Genomic DNA, 20,312 nt, shown 5'->3' on the forward strand with positions numbered 1-20,312 from the left:
AATATAATGGCATTTGGAGATGCGGCCTTGGGAAGACAATTAGGTCCTAGGGGTGGAAACCTCTCAATGGGATCAGTTCTCCTATATGAACAGCCACATGACAAGGTGCTTTCTTCCTCTCTCCGTGCCACGTGAGGACACAACAAGAAAGCAGTTGTTTGTAAGTCAGGAAGTGAGCCCTCACCAGAATCCAACCATGCTGGCACCCTGATCTCAGACTTCCAGCCTCCAGAACTGTGAGAAATAAATGCTTGTTATTTAAACCACCCAGGCTATGGCATTTTGTTACAGCAGCTAGGGCAGACTAAGACACATATTTAAAAATTCCAGCCATCTGGTGCCCAAATTCGACACTACAATAAATAGGGAACTAGCAGCATCATGTTCTGAGATTCCAAAGAACTTAGTCACAGTGATTAACCAAAAATAATCAGGCAGATTTAACCGATGAAGTAAAGACATTTATAACCACTTATAAGCACAGTAGTTTACACCAAAATCTGAAAACCTAGAAATCTACCAAAAGAATTCCTTCTGAGTACAACTATTTGTGTGCTTGTCAGTATATTATCAGAGAGAACCTTGATCTTTAGAGTTTAACCATTGTTCTAGATCATCTTTAATGAAAATTTAATGAAAATAATGAAACTAAAAAAGATATTCTCCCAGTACCTGTTCCTCCCTCTCCTTTTCTTTGGTCTTACTTCTGTAGAATCTAGCAGAGGTGGCATCCTGGGATGGAATGGCAGAGATCTGATGCAGTGGCATGCTCATCCCAACCTCCTCTCTGGTCGTCTTCTTCACAGAGGAGAGTCTCCACTGACAGAGTCATTTTGGGCCATGGATTTCAGGCTGAGAGAAAATGAAGAGAGAAGAAACATAACTCAGCTAAAACACTTAAATTTCCAAGAGTAAGTTTAACATTTTATATTTATATTCATATTTCTATTTTAATAAGTTATGATGACATGAATGTTTGGTCTTCAAAAACAAGAGAAGATAAATGTCCAGGAGAAAAATTCTAAGATTTCTCATAAGATGGGAGTACCTGAAAGAGGCAGGAGGATCGTGTACATGCATAAGCTGATATTAATTTTCCATTGGCTACTTAGGTTTAAAACAAAGCAGTGCCACCATTTATTTTAAGAATGTTTTTGAAGTTAAACTTTTTTTCTTATCATGATCAAGCACTCATCCTGAAATAAGCAGTGACCTTTCCTTAAAACCACTGCCTGTGAGTCCACATAATGGTGAAATCAGAGGTGAGAAGTCCAAATTAAATTCAAGATATCTATGGATCCATACTTAACCTTCCAAAAGTATAGACTGTATACTAGCTGTTGGTGAACTTTTCCTGTCAAGGGTAAGATACATATTTTAGGCACTGTAATCCAGGTCTGTTCCAGCTAATTAACTCTGCCACTGTGTAGCATGGAAGGAAGCACCCAGAGAGAGTGTGTAAATGAATGAGAGTAGTTATGTTCCAATAAAACTTTATTTACAAAAATAGGCAGCAGGCTAGATTTAGCCCACAAGACTACAGTTTCCCAAACAGTGCTATAAAGGGTTTCCTAGGGAATATGAAGGGTCACCATGACATGCCTACAAACCATGGGAAAGGCTGCACTTAGGTAAAATAACAGTGTCTGCATAAGCTGTCTTCAGTGATTCAACGTACCCCTGCCTTTTTTCTGGTCTTCTCTTACACATCCTTTAAAATGTCTAATAACTGAATTGTGTGTTGTTCTCTGTCCTCACTGAGATCTGTCCAACTCTGTATACAAAATCAATTAAACATAAATTGTCCAGAAGGTTTAATGTAGTAATGTTTCATGTTGTTCAAATTTTAACAGAGAATGGAAGTCTTCAACCAAAAGAATGAATCTGGAATTTGGAGGTTTTCATTTGGTAACCATGTGCTGGGGTGGTGGGTGGGGACAGGGGAGGCAGTAGGAAAAGGGAGGGTAAACAACAGGGCCTGACAATCCCAAGGTCACATTTGATAAGCAGTCACTCTACTTCTCCCAAAACTCTACTCTGGACCAAAGGTAGGTGTTTGGAAGGTACACTAACAAGGTGCACTCTTGGCAGTGCACCTAAGCAAGCAGAGGAGCACCAGGACTCACAAAATGGCTTCCTTCACACAATTCTCAAATCAATGAACAACAAAAGGAACAAAAACTGGGAAGGAGCAACACATACAAGAAAATTAGCTAAAAGAATAATCTGTTTATAAAGTGTAGTTTTATAGTAAGTGAGTAATCATTAATAATAACCAAAAAAAACGGAAAATAGAGTGGGTGATGTGAGTGTATAAATATCAGACACCACCTACTCTATGCCAAGCCTTTGATGAGGCTGGCACAAGATGGAGCACTACTGTGCCCAACAAACAGTCTAAATGTTTGTATTCAAGCACATTACACAAGACAAGAGGCACTTACTGCGGAGCTGCCTTATACTCCCTGGGAGATCACAACAGTCAGTGGTAAGCAGTTTTTTCATCACTAATACACTAAAGTCTTCTGTTACAGATGGCAAAATCCATGGGGTCTCTTGGAATAAATAGCCAAACTGACCATAGCCACCTATCACACCAACAGCCGCCTATGGTGCTTCTGATATAATCATCATTATTACATCATTGGTACATGCCATAACAAGCCTGAGAAGGGCTACGTATGGCATAGAAACACAGGTACAAGAGGATCTCAAAAACTGCCACTGAAGTCAGTCTTCTGATATGCATCACCATTGCAAGGCAACAGACCTCTAAGTCTGTCTGACACAATCTCCCTCCTATGTCAAGATAAAAGTGAGTGGGGCTGGGCACAGTGGCTCACGCCTGTAATCCCAGCACTTTGGGAGGCCCAAGTGGGTGGATCACAAGGTCAGGAGAGTGAGACCATCCTGGCCAACATGGTCAAACACCATTCTATTAAAAATACAAAATTAGCTGGGCGCAGTGGCACACACCTGTAGTCCCAGCTACTCAGGAGGCTGAGGTAGAAGAATTGCTTGAACTCAGGAGGCAGAGGTTACAGTGAGCCAAGATTGCACCTACTGCACTCCAGCCTGGAAATACAGTGAGACGCCATCTCAAACAAAACAAAACAAACAAACAAAAAAATGAGTTTACAAACAAACCATAAAACAGACCATGCCATTTTTTATGCATGAAAAGTATAAAGCATGTATTACTCACATTATTTTCTTTGCATAGTAATTTCCAGGTATCTTTTATAAAATTAATCTTTAAGTAAGAGTAACAGTTAAACCTCAGCACTTTGCTGAGACCTTCAATTTGACTAATGCTAACTTGCAAAATACAGCACACCTAACATGAACGTACATTTTCTAGAAGAGCTGGACCGCCAAAGTTGGTTGTTTAAGAAACTGGAAATGGATGTCCAATGTTCAGGAATCAGAAGGTTTAATATTGTTAAAATGGCAATTCTCCCCAAATTGATGTAGAGAGTCAAAACAATCTCTATCAAAAATGTAGCTGACTTCTTTACAGAAATCTGACAAGCTGATCTGAAAATTTATATGAATTTCAAGGGACTCAGATTTGCCAAAACAACCTTGAAAAAGAACAAAGTTGGAGAACTCACATTTCCAGATTGCAAAACTTACTACAAAGAATCAGTATTCAAGACCATGTTGTACTAGAATAAGAAAAGAAAGATCAATAGAACAGAATTTAGAGTCCAGAAACAAACACACATATCTACAATCAACTGATTTTCAAGAAGACTCTAAGACCACTCCTTGGGGAAAGTACTCTTCAACAATGGTGCTGAAACAAACGGATAGCCATATGCAAAAGAAATCTGGATCTCTTCCTCACATTAACAAAAAATAGACAAACTATACGCCATCAAAATAAAAACTTTTATGCTTCAAAAGACACCATCAAGAAAAGGAAAAGACAGCCACTCATGGTGATTAACACCTAAAATCCCAGAACTCTGGGAGGCCAAGGCAAGAGAATCCCTTGAGGCCAGGAACTCAAGAAAGGCCTGGGTAATATAGCAAGACTCAATCTCTATTTACAAATTTGAAAAAAAAAAAAAAAGGTGTTAAGACAACTGATGTGTATCTAGAATACATAAGCACTCTCTTACAGCTCAGTAATATAAGGACAAGGCCATGTGCAAGTGGCTCACACCTATAATCTCAGCATTTTGGGAGGCTGAGGTGGGAGAACAACTGCTTCACACCAGGAGTTCAACACCAGTGTGTGCAACATAGCAAGGCACCAACTCTACCAAAATGATAATAATAATAATAATAATAATAATAATAAAAAGACAAATAACCTAATGAAAAATGGATTACTCAGTATCATTAGCCATCATGAAAATACAAATCAAAACTATTAGATATAATTTTAATTATTTTCATAATTAAAGACCAATAGGTAAGTGTTGGCAAGGGTATTTGTGAAACTGAAACCTTCATATACTGCTGGTGGGAATCTACACAGCAGTTTTGCAAAATAGTCTGGCTCTTTCTCAGAATGTTAATATATGTTATAATATGACTCAGTAACTTCACTCCTAGGGTATACACATCCAAGAGAAATGCAAACATTTCCTCACACGAAAATTTGTCCATGAATGTTTGTATCACATTATTCATAATAGCCAAAAAGTGGAAACAACCCAAATGTCCATCAAATGATAAATGGATAAATCAAATAAGCTATATCCATTCAACTGAATCAAATTCAGCAATAAAAAGAAAAAAAGTAATGACATATGCCACAATATGGATGAACTTTTTAAAAATTATGTTTAGTAGGCTGAGTGTGGTGGTTTGTGCCTATAATTCCAACACTTTGGGAGGTCAAGGTGGGCAAACTGCTTGAGCCCAGGGGTTCCAGACCAGCCTAGGCAACATGGCAAAACCACATCTCTACAAAAATTTCAAAAATTAGCTGGGTATGGTGGTGCATGCCCGTGGTCCCAGCTACTCAGGGGGCTGAGGTGGAAGGATCGCTTGAGCCCAGGAGGTTGAGGCTACAGTGAGCCAGTATGGCGCCACTGCACTCCAGCCAGGGTGATAAGAGTGAGACCTTGTCTCAAAAAAAACCAAATTATGCTAAGTAAAAGAAGCCAGTCACAAAGAACCATATATTATATGAGAACAAGTTGTATGGAATGCCCAGAGGAGATAAATCTATAGAGACAGAAAGTAGAGCAGTGCATGCCAAGAGCTGGGGTAGGAATGGGTAAATGGGAGGAAGTAGTGGCTTAAATGATTTAGTTTTAGGATAATGAAAACAGTCTAAAATTGACCATGGTGCTGGTTGCAGAACTTCTGAGTATACTAAAAGCCACAGAAATAGTAAAAGGACTAAGATAGATAGAGAAAATTTTAATTTTTCCTTTGTATTATTATTCCTAATCTAACTAATCTAGATGACATGGAGATGGCCAGTGTTGCCCTATCTCACCCTTCCAGTTTTGAGAAGGCAACAGAAAGAGTACAAAGTCAGTAATCAGAAACCTAAGTTCAAATCCTGGCTCTAATTGCAGATGTTGGGGCAAAGTGATGAATTTCTAAGCTGTTTTGCTTCCTTGTCTGTAAAAGAGAAGAGTAATCATGTCTACTCAGTTCAAAGGGTTACTGTAAAGATTAAAAAAAAAAAAAAAAAAAAAAAAACTGTCCAAGCTGGGCGTGGTGGCTCATGCCTGTAATCCCATAACTTTGAGAGGCCAAGGCAGGTGAATCACTGGAGGTCAGGAGTTTGTGATCAGCCTGGCCAACATGGCAAAAACCCGTATCTACTAAAAGTACAAAAATCAGTCAAGTGTGATAGTGGGTGCCTGTAATCCCAGCTACTTGAGAGACTGAAGCAGGAGAATCCCTTGAACTCAGGAGGCGAAGGTTGTAGTGAGCCAAGATCATGCCATTGCAATCCAGCCTGGGTGACAAGAGCAAAACTCTCTCTCAAAAACAACAACAAAAAAAGACTGTGTCCATGTGTACAAACATAGGGGCTCTTAACATCAGCACATCTGCCAGCAGGCTTTTCTAAGCATTTGCAGTGATTTCTCTCACTGCATCACAAAAACCTGCTGGTTTGCTTTGTCTTTCCAGTACTATTTTCTGACCCCCTAAGTCTCAGTCAAACACAGATTTACACAACTGGGACCTTGAATCCTTTCTAACATTTACATAGGATCCAGCTTGACTCAGAGGAAGCAAGGTTGACAATGCCCTCCCTAAAGGAGAGTGGCAGGAAAGGCCAATCCTGAAGACTATGCTCTTTCCAGATGGTCAACATCAATGAAGATTCTGCCCATTCCAACAACAATGCTTGGGACAGATAATAAAGTGGGGAGCTAGGAGAAGACAAATGCCAGTTGCAGCATCTCAAAGGAACAGTCACCCCAGGAACAGTTCACATGCCTCCCTTTACTCTTGTTTTCAAGGTACCAGACTCCAGCAGCTCCCTGCTGTAAACTGTATCTTAACATTCTGACTGGCATTGTTAGAATCAACAACTTGAAGCTAAACCTGTCTTTATAAGGAGTACATTTCACGTAAAAAATGAGAATTCCATGCACAGCAGCCAGCAAAAACAGAAGAAGCAGTAAGAAGAGTGAGATCAGTTCTAGATACCAGCACTGAATGATCAAAGCCAGACTTAAAGCAGTGCACAGGGAGGGAGAAGCGAGGCCATTTGAAAAGGAGGACTAATATAACCTAGTGAGGGATCTAAACTGTCCCATCGTTTCTGGCTGTACACTCACACTACAAGGATGCACAGAAGAGCAGTGGGGGACAGGGGTACACTCAATGTGGACAGACTGAGCTTCACATTTCTTTAGGAAATCAAAGACATGTTCACAAATGCATACTGGGAGTCACCAGTATATCAAGACACATTAACATACAGGGACAGAGAATCAGTCTTTTATGTCCTTCATGACATTATGTAGAACCTGTAGAATCAGTCATTGTTGTCATTTGATGCTAGAAATAAATGCTAAAACCCAGTATCAGTATCTAACATTAAAAAAACCCTGTATCTTAAGCCAGGCATGGTAGCTCAACAGCAAAGATGGAGTAACACATATAATCATGGATACCTAAAAAGAAGTAATGACATGAATAATAAAAATCACACAAGTAAAAATATAAAGCAATTATAACAACAAAAAACACAGAAGAAAGAAAATGTAACAATTTGGCTTTTAAATGAACAGTATAAATTTCAATACGGACAATGATACAAACATTACAATGAAATAAGCAACATTGACATAACCAAATTGGAAGGATGGGAAGAGGGAAGGTGGGATAAAAAAGGAAGTCAACAGATAATAGCTAATGCTTATAAGTCAAGAAACAGTATGAGCATATTGTTTGAAAACATGGAAGCAACTCTGAGAAGACACATGCGGCTGCCTACAGGGAGCAGGACGTGCACTGTGGAGGAGCAGAGCAAAGAACTACTGTTTTTCATTCTGGGACACTAGATATACCAAGCTCCTAACCACAGTTCTAAAATTAAGAAAATTACCAAAAATTAAAAAAAATAAAACACTCCAGCCTTTCTTTACCTATTTAACACTAAGATGTGAACTGATAGAAAGCTACTCAAAACTATACTTATGTTACTTAGTGTCGGGGTCCGACTTGCAGACCCCAACCAGAAGCTTTTAGAAAAACTTCCTGGCCTTCCAAGAAAGCTTGCAATTATTCTATGATGTTTATAATTTTTGCCAACCACCTCAATTGATCCTCCACAACTTAGTGTAAATATCACATATACTTCAATGCAGAAATAGTAGCACATTTGAGTAAGGGATCTTACCCCAAGCCTTGATGGGTGTATCTGGTAATTTACAGTATATGTTACCAGGCGTGGTGGCTCATGCCTGTAATCCCAGCACTTTGGGAGACCAAGGTGGTTGGATCACAAGGTTAGTAGTTCAAGACCAGCTTGACCAATATGGTGAAACTCTGTCCCTACTAACAATACAAAAATTAGTAGTCCTGTAGTTCCAGTTACTTGGGAGATTAAGGCAGAAGAGTCGCTTGAACCTGGGAGGCAGAGGTTGCAGTGAGCCAAGATTGTGCCACTGCACTCCAGCCTAGGCAACAGAGTGAGACTCCGTCTCAAAAAAAAAAAAAAAATTATAGTATATGTAGCAGATTACTTTCCTGAAATCCTGAGAATTTCTAAATTCCAAAATATTTCTGATCCAAGAGTTCTGAATAAGAGAGTTTGGGCTTACCATTCATTTTTCAAAAATAAAATGTATTACTTTGATTACATGTATTTTAGTACACGTATTATTTTTATTTTTTAGATTTTGAAGATATTCTGAAGAAATCAGTGGAGAGAAGGTATAAAAAGAGTAACAGGTATGAGACTCATATGACCTTAAATGGATCAACACCTAATTCCACACACTTTCCAAAGGTGGCATTATTCCCGGATCATTATTTAGATAATGAATAAAGAGGTTCCCTTTTCTCATTAAAAATTTGAAAAAGTGAGAAAATTTCACTTGACTCCTCTTTCATATCCCGCTGTTGTCCCATCTATGCTACTCTTCTAGGATAAAGACATAAAACATATCCCACAGACTAAAGTTTACCCAAAAACAAAAAGCTTAAGTTTGTTAGTTTTTAAATCTCCTAGAGTAATTCAGAGCATTGCCAGGTGCAGTGGCTTGTACCTGTAGTCCCAGCTCCTTGGGAGGCTGAGGTGGGAGGATCACTTTATGTTAGGAGTTCAAGACTAGCCTGGACAATATAAGACCTTGTTCCCCACCAAAAAAACTCAAGAGCATTACTAGAAGTAATAAAGGGTACAATTAATGTTAAATAAAACAATAATAAATAAGCAATGTGGAAGTGGAAAATAAAATCCAAACTGTAAATGGTTTACACAGATAATAAAGTATCTAAAGAAACGGAAAAGTATAGAAATATTACCTGTGAATAATAATGCTGGAGGAAAAAATGAGAAGAAAGCACTTGCAAATCGTAAGTACTTATACATGCATATTTCATTTAAAACTCACAGCAGTGCCATGAGGTAGAGAAACTTTTATCTCCTTTTCATGCATGGCTTAGTGAAATTAATCAACTTGCCCAAGCTTTCACAGCCGTATTTCAAGGACTCTCAGCAGCTAGCATTTACCTGATCCTAGAGGAATCTATCCTAAAAATGAAAAGAATTTAGGAAAGTGCTTTTAATTCTTAAACTGTTTTCAGTAATCATATTGTTAGTAGTAATACTGATAAGTAGTGGTATCAATATGATTAAAAACCAAAACTTTTAGCCTGAGGCACAAATATAAAATTAAAGAAATTCAGCAAAATCATCTATTCCTAAGTGAATACTGGAAACATCAGTATGAAACTCACAAAATATTTTATCTTAAAAACAACATATTTCCTAGCCCTGACAATTGAAAAGGCCTAGAAGCAATGACTAATCTGTAGTTTACAGATTGTGGTCACTAAATACAATTTCCCTCTGAAAGGAACCAGGGCTGGTTGAAGAAAGGGATAATTCCAGATCTATGGCTGGTAATATACAAGATAAGCCTGGACATCTTGTCACACAAGAAAGCAAGAAGCCATCAGTGGCACTCATGCCAAAAAGACCAAGGAGCTAATTTAAAGTCACTCTCATTGGCCAAAGAAGGGACAATTTAATCATTACTAAGAATAACTGGCTGGGCACACTGGTTCGTGCCTTACAGTCCCAGCTACCACGCAGGCTGAGGAGAGAGGATCACTTGAGATCAGTCTGGGCCACATAATAAGACTCTGTCATTAATTAATTAATTAATTAACTCATTAAACAATAACTGCAATGAACTTAAGAAATTATCAAACATATTAAATTCACATGTTAGCTGGGCGTGATGGCTTACACCTGTAATCTCAGTACTCTGGGAGGTCAAGGTGGGAAAATCACTTGAGGCCAGGAGTTCAAGACCAGCCTGAGCAACATAGTGAGATCCTGCTTCTATAAAAAAAAGATTTTTTTTTTTTTAATTAGCTGGGTTTGCTGGTGCATGCCTGTGGTCCCAGCTACTTGGAGGCTGAGGTGGGAGAGCTGCTTGAGCCCAGAAGGTTGAGGCTGCAATGAGCCATTATTACACCACTGTACTCCAGCCTGAGTGACATTGCAAGACCCCATCTCAAAAAAAAAAAAAAAAAAAGTAAGAAAATCATGTGTTTATAACGGTATTTTTTAAATAAAGTTTTTTTTTTTTGGAAATGCTAGGGACCCTCCAAGAGTCATTCACTTAACCTCACTTCCCTGTACAAGCTATACCTCTGGGTAACTGAATAGTTTGTAAAAAGAAACTTCTAAGTATTCCAGCTAATAAATGAAAAAGAAATGATGAAATTAGAATAGCAACATCTTACACACCAATGATTAAATAATGGATCTATAGGGCCCGGTGTGGTGGCTTACGCCTGTAATCTTAGCACTTTGGGAGGTCGAGGTGGGTAGATCACCTGAGGTCAGGAGTTCAAGACCAGCCTGGCCATAATGGTGAAACCCCATCTTTAAAAAAAAAAAAAAAAAAAAAAAAAAAAAAGGCCAGGCGCAGTGGCTCAAGCCTGTAATCCCAGCACTTTGGGAGGCCGAGGTGGGTGGATCACGAGGTCAAGAGATCAAGACCATCCTGGTCAACATGGTGAAACCCCGTCTCTACTAAAAATACAAAAAATTAGCTGGGCATGGTGGCGCGTGCCTGTAATCCCAGCTACTCAGGAGGTTGAGGCAGGAGAATTGCCTGAACCCAGGAGGCGGAGGTTGCGGTGAGCCGAGATCGTGCCATTGCACTCCAGCCTGGGTAACAAGAACGAAACTCTGGCTCCAAAAATAAATAAATAAATAAATAAATAAATAAATAATAAAAAAATTTAAAAATGGATCTATGTAAAGAATTAGTAGTCAATATTGTTACAAAGCAAAAAAATCAGACATTCAGCAAAATTCATACATAATAGTATGAGCAACTGCACAAGATAAATGACACAATTTTTTCAGTAAATAACATTTAAAGAACAAAGCAAATAAATAAGGAAAACCTGTAGCTGAAAATATATTAAAGAAAACATATCAACAGACTGTAATGTGTAGACCTTGTTTAGATCCTGATTCCAACAAATCACAGTGCACACAAACACACAAACAAAAGTGTGAAATAACTTTGAGATGATAGTGGTATTGTATGATTTGTTCTAAGAAAAACAACCCTTATCTTTCAGTCAAAGTATTAAAATATTTACAGATAAAATGAATAGAACAAGAATGTACCCACAAAAATGCAGTGGGAGAGGACTATAACAAAAGAGGCTGTGAGTGGATACCAGCTGGTGACAGGCACAAGGTGGTTCACTGTATTCCTCCTTTATTGCTGTGTATGTTTTAAACTCTCCATAATAAAGTTTTGAAAATCTGATGTATGACTGTACATCTGTATGCTTTAATAATAAAATGTTCATGGCATACAAAATTTTTCAGAATTTCCTGCTTTATGTTAAAACAGCTTCTCCAGTTCTTTCCACAAAAAAAGGCAATATTTGTACACCTTCACCTGTCATCTGGGGCTCATGTCCCTTATTTCTCTAAATTATCAACTAAAAGCACAGGGCCTGCTATACAGGAAGTATTCAATAAATATTAAATTAATGAATTCTGTTTGTTATACTTCTCTGCTCTGCTAAACCTTACAAAACTCTAATCTATTGATCCATTTTGTAGTAAGGAATGCATAAATAGAATCAAGTATTTAAAAGATAAAAATTCCAAAGCCCTGTACTTAATCTTTTAAGTCTATGTTTCATTTAAAAAAATGCTTGTTTTTCTTGTGGGGAAAAACACAAAACATAAAATTTACCAAATTAACTATTTGTAAGTGTACAGCATTCAGAAGTGTTAAGCATATTCACAGTTGTGAGACAGATCTCCAGAACTCTTTCATCTTGCAAAACAGAAACTATACCTGTTTAACAACAAAAGGTGCTTAATTTTATTGTTTGTTTTTGAGACGGAATTTCGTTCTGAGATTGTGCCATTGCACAATCTCAGCTCATTGCCACCTCTGCCTCCTAGGTTCAAGCGATTCTCCTCCTTCAGGCTCCGAAGTAGTTGGGATTACAGGTGCGAACCACCACGCCCAGCTAATTTTTCTATTTTCAGTAGAGATGGGGTTTTGCCATATTGGCCACACTGGTCTTGAACTCCTGACTTCAGGTGATCCATCCACCTCAGCCTCCCAAAGTGCTGGGATTATAGACGTAAGCCACTATGCCCGGCCCAAAAGGTGCTCATTAATACTTCCTACCCATTGTCTATTCTATCCTACATAGACCTCTAGCTACAACAAGCTTTCAAAGTATTATTTTCTGACAATACACATTGTGGATCACTAGCACAATAACATCAAATAGAAAAAAAACAGTCCTTAACAGGGAGTATCTGAAGTCTGACTGTGAACAGAAAACCATGACCTCCTGTGCAGAGAAAAGGAAAACAGAGCTGGAATGTGGTTTCAGGGTCACTCTAAATGGAAGTGAGGAATCAAGACAGGAAAAGGCAGGCCCACAGCGAAGAGGAGGCTGCACGGGCTATAGAAGCACTCATTCCATGTCTGCATCTAACAAAGGCTTATGTCTGCATTTAACAAAGGCTTACTGCTCCTTAAGCAGCTCCATAACAATGATGACAAGGCTCCCGGTAAGCACTCAGAATCAAATTAAGAGGTGCCTTAGGACATGTACCTGGGGAAGCACTATGCTAGTCTCATTCAACAGACTTTTAGTTAAATATGCTTATGCAGGCCTAAAAAAAAAAATCGCTATAAATTTGGTAATAACTTAGTATAATATGTAAGAAATATCAATGATCAGTATCAGTGACCAGTGATCATTGATATTTTTCCATGTGTTATTATAGTTCTAATTATGTTCGGTAGCAGATGAACTCTTAAGTCAATCACTCCTTTTTCAAAATCACTTGCATACATTATTCTTCAGAAGCACAACTCCCAGCCTGAGTCTGCACTGGAAGTACTCCAAGAAACATACAGAGATTTTGTACATGACTGGGGATACTAGCAGGGTTAGATCAGGTAAGGACCTGTTTACAAAAAGGACCTAGAAATCTCCAGTGGGCAGGGATCTCTGGGAAAGGGTACTCATTCTACACAAGAGTCCAGGTTTAATCCAAAGAAAGCCAGAGAGCATGAGAACAGAGTAGTGGCTCGGAGAATAACATGGTATCTGTCATTCACACTATCCTACATAAAGCAAGGGAGGCTGTATATCGAATTAAAGACACTTCTCAAAAGGCTCTGCGGAACAGTAAAACTTCAAAGAATCAGCAGCACAGAATGCAGCAGCTGTTAGCCACAGGACTGATGGCAGTATCGATAATAAGAAACATCCTGATGGCCATAGCCATGATAGTTGCCCTATCAACACAACAATCTTTGCACTGACAACAGTGGCTGCACTTCCGGTGCCAGGCACAGGGTGGTGGCTCTCAGTTCTGCCTCCAGCACTAGCAGTCTGTGTGTATGTACAAACACACATAGTATATGTATGTGCAACACCCAGCTACTGACAGACTAGAGAGCATGTGAGGAGAAAATGGGAGTGGAGGTACAAAAGATCTTTCACTTTTTCTATATTAACTGATTTTTTTATAATTATGTAGTACCATAAATATAAAACTTCCATTTCGAAGAAATTAGATACACATGAAATAGAATACATCAAGGCCTAAAGGGAAGAAATACGCAGTAAAATCAGAAAATTTTAATATAGAATTTATAATAAAGTCCCATTTGTGCTTTGACAAGTCTTTTTAACCCAAATAATATTTCAAGTAAATATATCTTTAAAAAAGAAAACGTATAGTTTAAAATGTAGTAATTTATTGCAATTTCAATTATCCAGGAGGAATATCAATTTTAGGACAGGAATGAATAACTTTAGCCCTGTCATCATCTGAAAATTAGAAGTTAGTAAAGATACCATAAATTTAAACTGCCTGTATGCTTTTCAACTTAGGGCTCTGGGTAAGAATGAATGTCATAACAAATGTGAAAATCACTTTGCAAACTATACAGTAGTATGTATACAGATGATAGTTAAACGTCTACCATCACAAATGTGATATAATTTTTTAATCTGACTTTATATTACAGAACACAATACAATTAATTTTTAAGAAATACAATGGTCCCTAAGGCTATTTCTTTTTTCTTTTTTCTTTTTTTTTTGAGATGGACTCTTGCTCTGTTGCCCAGTCTGGAGTGCAGAGGCACAATCTCAACTCACTGCAACCTCTGCCTCCCAGGTTCAAGCAATTCTCCTGCCTCAGCCTCCAGAGTAGCTGAGATTACGGGCATGTGCCACCACACCCAGCTAATTTAGTAGAGATGGGGTTTCACTGGCCATTTCTTATATTACTAATTCATACACATAAGAATTTGCTTTCATTTAATTGAAGATGCTCTTACGTATACTGTTATTTCAATAAACATGAACATTAAATATTTGAGATTAAAACCCCCATAAATATAACTGGAAACTTGCATTTCCTCTTTGGTTAGAATCCCATAAACAACAAAAAAATTTCAAGTGTGCATTAGATTCATAATAGTTTTCACACAAGAATGAATGGCATAAAAATTTTCAATTAATCAAACATATTTCTGCAACTGAGTCACTCATTTTCTAAGTTAGAGGACTTTTATTTTTATATCCTTTGTGGCTTCAAAAAGAATTTTAAATAGCTTACAAGTATACACATTAAGTACACATTATGGCACCCTTCCAAGAAAGAGGCCTCAGCAGTGAGATTTGAACACAGAATCCTTCCTCCCAGCAACACAGAGACAGACAGCTGCTCCAAGGACAGCCAATCTGCTGGCTGGGGACAGGCTAGTTAGGTAACTGGCAAATTCGGCACTCGAAGGGAGATGAAGCTGAAAGAATACATGGAGTGAAGTAAGATCCTCAAAGATTCACAAGCAAGGATGAGGTGAGGGGGAGCTGAGAACCACAAACACAAGATATGAAATAGAGAAAAGATAATGTGAAGATGAGGAAGCCTTCTGGCCTCGTGGGAAAAGTATAGCAGACATGAAGAGAACATCAGAAATGCAATGAGCAGTAAGTGTAGCTGCTCCCAAGAACTGTGTCCAATCCTGACAGCCATTCAGCTCCAGTTTCCTTGTGGCCTGAAATGAAACACTTCTTAAAGAACACTGATGTGAGTTTCTGTTCCTTAAAATCAAAAAAGCCTCATGTAAGTACATACAAGGATAAGATATATTTAAATACGCAAGGGAAATAAGGCAAAGAGAAAAAGAAACATGATTAAAAGGTAACAGTCCTGTCCCAGTGGTTTATGATAAAACCATGTCATCTGCATACACAGGAAAGGATTTCAGTTCTCTATGATAGCAGGGTAGCTGTCCAGTGCATTCAAATATGATAATAACTAAATCTGTTAAAAAGGTAATGAAAATAAATCTGGAAAAATAAGCTCGCAATAAAAAAATTACTATATACAAAGAGAAGTCAATTTCTGAGCCAGAGTGAGCAGAAAGAACAAACACCAGATACTGCATTCACTATCACTTCAGATAGTATAATTATGAAACAGATTATTAAAAGCAAATTATGTAAATAAATTTTAAAATGCGCAAACAACAAAGTACTAAAAATAGCCAGTTTGAAGCAATAAAACATTGCCTTCACAAATTAAAAATCTGTTTAAAAAAAAACCAAATGAGTTAATTAAACAGCAGAGCTAAAGAGAGATTACCAAACTAAATGCCAGATTTGAAGAAATTACTCAGAGTTAGGGAAAATGAAAAATCCTAAAGAGATTCAGGGACACAGAGAATAGACTGAGATGGACTCACACCTGACTAATTTGAGTCCTAGTGGGAAACAATACAGAGACTAGAAGAGAAGCAATACATGAAGAGGTAAAGGCTGGGAATTTTCAAAAACATATAAAAAGCTTAAATCTAGATTTAAGAAACACAATACACACCTACCAATATAAACAACAAAAAAAATCTACCCATAGACTCGTAGGCATTGTGGTAAATTGCAAAATAAAGCTAAATAAAAGATTTTAAAACACAGAGAGTAACAACAGACTACTACAATTAGCTGTGACTATAGAATTCTCACCTGTAACAAGAAAAGCCAGCAGACAATAGAATAGTAACACAGAAAACCTCTCTCCTTTTCTCTCTCCTTCCCCTTCCTTCCGAGACAGGGTCTCACTCTGTCACCCAGGCTAGAGTGCAATGGCAGCATCATAGGTCACTGCAGCCTCAAACTCCTGGGCTCCAGTGATCCTCCTGCCTCAGCCTCCCGAGTAATTAGGACGTACTACAGGCAAGCACCACCATACCGGCCTTTTTTTTTTTTTTTTTTTTTTTTGAGACAGAATCTCGCTCCGTCGCCAGGCGCCAGGCTGGAGTGCAGTGGCGTGATCTCGGCTCACTGCAACCTCCGCCTCCTAGGTTCAAGCAACTCTCCTGCCTCAGCCTCCGGTGTAGCTGGGACTACAGGCACATGCCACCATGCTCAGCTAATTTTTATATTTTTAGTAGAGACGGCGTTTCACCATGTTGGCCAGGATGGTCTTGATGTCTTGACCTCATGATCCGCCCACTTTGGCCTCCAAAAGTGCTGAGATTACAGGCATGAGCCACTGCACCCAGCCCAATTTTTTTTTTAAATCTTTTGTAGAGACACTGTCTCACTCTGTGGTCCAGGCTGGTCTTGAGCTCCTGGCCTCAAGTGATCCTCCCGCCTTGGCCTCCCACAGTGCTGGAATTACAGGCGTGAGCCACTGCATCCAGCCACGACTTTTCCTAAAGGCTGGTTCTGCTGGGTTAACTGCAGGATATGAGTATGTGTGGATTGTAGTACACATGAGGGTCCTGGAACCAATCCTCTGCATATATGAGAGATGATAAAGTCTTCATCTTGGCAGGCAATTAAGATATTGATAAGGTTCATTTAGCTTTGTTAACTTAAAAGTCTACAAGAGGCTGGGTGTAGTGGCTCACGCCTGTAATCCCAACACTTGGGAAGCTGATGCGAGTGGATCACTTGAGGTCGGGAGTTTGAAACCAGTCTGATCAACATAACATGGGGAAAGCCCGTCTCCACTAAAAAAAATACAAAAATTAGCTGGGCAAGGTGGCACACGCATGTAGTCCCAGCTACTCCAGAGGCCAAGGCAGGAAAATTGCATGAACCTGGGAGGCAGAGATTGTAGTGAGCCAGGATCGTGCCACTGCACTCAAGCCTGAGCAAGAGTGACACTCTGTCTTGGGGGTGGGGAGGGGGAGTCTACAATAATATCTTAAGAATAAACCACAAAAATACTTCCAAACCAATAGAGGAAAAACATCCTAAGAAAAAAATCCAGTGCAAACCCTTAATTGTATATTTAAAAAGAAAAGAATAGGCGTATAAAAAGTGTAAACAGAAAGCACAAAGTAAAATGGCAAACATTCATTACAAATGTATCAATAATCACAATCTTTGTAAATGAATTAAACTTGCCAATTAAAAGACAAATAAGATTATTTTATAAAATATAAGTAACTTCAGTTACATATTATTTACATAAGACATACCCAATGATTAACACAAAAAGTTGAAAGTGAGGACTAAAAAGGTTAAGTAAGCATCAGTCAAAAGTAAACAAGAATTACCATATCAGAATAAGTCTTATTTCAGCTGTTACCCACTGAAAGAAAGCAAAAGTTAACACCACATGGTCTTAATGAGTGAAAAGGTAGGAAATCTCGGCAAAGAAATAAAAAGTGGCCGGGTGCAGTGGCTCACACCTGTAATCTAGCACTTTGGGAGGCCAAGGTGGGTGGATCACCTGAGGCCGGAAGTTCGAGATCACACTGGCCAACACGGTGAAATGCTGTCTCTACTAAAAATACAAAAATCAGCCAGATGTGGTGGCAGGTACCTGTAATCTCAAATACTCAGGAGGTTGAGGCAGGAGAATCGCTTGAACCTGGGAGCCAGAGGCTGCAGTGAGCTGATGGTACCATTGTACTCCAGCCTGGGAGACAGAGTGAGATGCTGTCTCAAAAAGTAAAAATAAAGAGTATAAAATAAAACAAAATAGAAATTCAAAAACAGAAAAGATTGAAAATTAAAACAAAAAATTATCTCTATGATCTTAACAGTAGGTTAAATATGACAGAGTCAATGAACTGGAAAACAGACCAATAGGAATTATCCACACTGAATAACAAATAAAAAAAAAGACTGGAGAAAAATGAACAAACTCTCACAAACCCTGATAATATCAAACATTATAACATGTATATAATCAGAAATGCAGAGGGAGGGGAAGAAAGTGAAACTGGAGCTGAGAAAATATTTGAAGATGCAATAACGAAAAACTTTCCAAATTTAACAAAAAATACTGACTTATAAATCCAAAAGACTCAGTGAACACTAAGTAGGATTAATACAAATAGAAAAACATCTGAGCACAAACTGCTGAAAACCAAAAAGAGAAAAATCTTGAAAGTAACTAAGAATAAACAATAATGATAATAATAACAGTAATATGGCAGCCAGCTCATTTTTCATATCAGAAAAAGAAGCCAGGAAGTAATGCAACAAAATCTATAATGCTCAAAGATAACTATCAGCCCAGAACTCCACATGAAGCAAAAACATCCTTCGAAGGTGAAGGCAAAGTAAAGACATGGTCTGATAAACAAAAACTAAGGAAATTAATCCCCAGCAAATGATAACATATAAAAACCAGGATCCACCAAAAAAAGAAAAAAGAAGGTCTGGAAGTGTTAAATGTGTGGATAAATGTAAAGAACCTATCTTTCCATTTCTCTTAATTTCTTTAGAAGCCACTCACTGGCTATTGAAAGCAATAACAACATTGTATCATGGAGCTTATAATGCAGGCATACATAAAATATATGACAATAGGCTGAGTGTCACCTCTGTAATCCCAACACTTTAGGAGGCCAAAACAGGTAGATCACTTGAGCCCAGGAGTTCGAGACCAGCCTGGGCAACATGGTGAAATCCCCAACTCTACAAAAAATTCAAAAATTAACTGGGCATAGTGGGGCATACCTGTAGTCCCAGCTACTTAGGAAGCTGAGGTGGGAGGGTAGCTTGAACCAAGGAGGTGGAGGATACAATGTACCAAGATTGTGACACTGCACTCCAGCCTGGGCAATAGAGTAAGATCCTGCCTCAAAAAATAAATATATATGAAAAAATAAAATACATATATATGACAACAGTAGGACAATGACTGGGTTGGGAATGGAACTGTGTTATTGCAATTCTTACATTTTATGAGAAGCAGTATGTTAATTCCAAGTAGGCAAGGATAAGGATGCAACTGCTAAAAAATAAAAATAAAATAAACAAAATAAGTCATTAAATGCAACACTAAAAAAATTCAATTAGCCCTAAAAAAAGGCAGGAAAAGAGTAGCAGGAAAAAAAAAAAAGACACCAGATGACAAATTTAACAAACTAGTAGATCTAAACCCACCTACAGTGAATTCTCATTATTCACAGTAGTTATGCAGTGAATTCTCATTATTCATAGTAGTTATGCTCTATAAAGTCATGAACACTGAGTTACCAAATATGGAACCACTGCTACCCAGGAAAATAGTGTTAAGTCCATGCAAGCAAGCCTCTAGTCATGCTACCTTAGTCAACTGATCAACACATAATCTTGTTTTATATATGTTTTTTGTTTAGTATCTATTGTTAATTTATTTACATTAAACTCATGGCCAACAGTACAACAATTCTTGTCTGAGTGAAGCTTATCTAATACGTGCATTTTCTCCAAAGACATGTCACAGCTTCTTGGACTTGGGATCATTAGATGGCACCTCAGCCCTATACTTGGGGGTCATTAACAGCAAAGTTATCCCAAAAGAAGTATAAAAATGTGGAAAGTGTGGCACTGAACAGACTGGAAAAGGAACCTTTTTAAAATTTTTGTGGGTACATAGTGGGTATATATTTTTATGAGGTACATTAGATGTTGTGATACAAGCAATGTGAAATAAGTATATCATGGAGAATAGAGTATCCATACTCTCAAGCATTTATTCTCTGAGTTACAAACAGTCCAATTATGCTCTAAATTATTTTAAAATGTGCAACTAAGTTATTACTGACTAAAATCACCCTTTTGTCCTATCAAATAGCAAGTCTTATTCACTCTATTTTTTTGGTACCCATTAA

General features: G+C 38.1%; 1 protein-coding gene across 5 annotated transcripts in view; it reads right to left on the minus strand.

Annotated features, from left to right (window-relative positions):
• The window catches only part of MARCHF8 (membrane associated ring-CH-type finger 8), a 123,546-nt gene that overhangs the window by 81,244 nt on the left and 21,990 nt on the right, over nucleotides 1–20,312 (minus strand). For all 5 annotated transcript variants that reach the window (XM_010340616.3, XM_010340615.3, XM_039478041.2 and 2 more), the window contains exon 2: nucleotides 673–852. In XM_010340616.3, the coding sequence (XP_010338918.1) occupies nucleotides 673–774 (102 nt within the window). In that variant the 5' untranslated portion in view covers nucleotides 775–852. The remainder of the gene's footprint in view (nucleotides 1–672; nucleotides 853–20,312) is intronic.

Source organism: Saimiri boliviensis, chromosome 12, assembly GCF_048565385.1.
Source record: "Saimiri boliviensis isolate mSaiBol1 chromosome 12, mSaiBol1.pri, whole genome shotgun sequence".
In the NCBI taxonomy this organism is placed as follows: Eukaryota; Metazoa; Chordata; class Mammalia; order Primates; family Cebidae; genus Saimiri; species Saimiri boliviensis.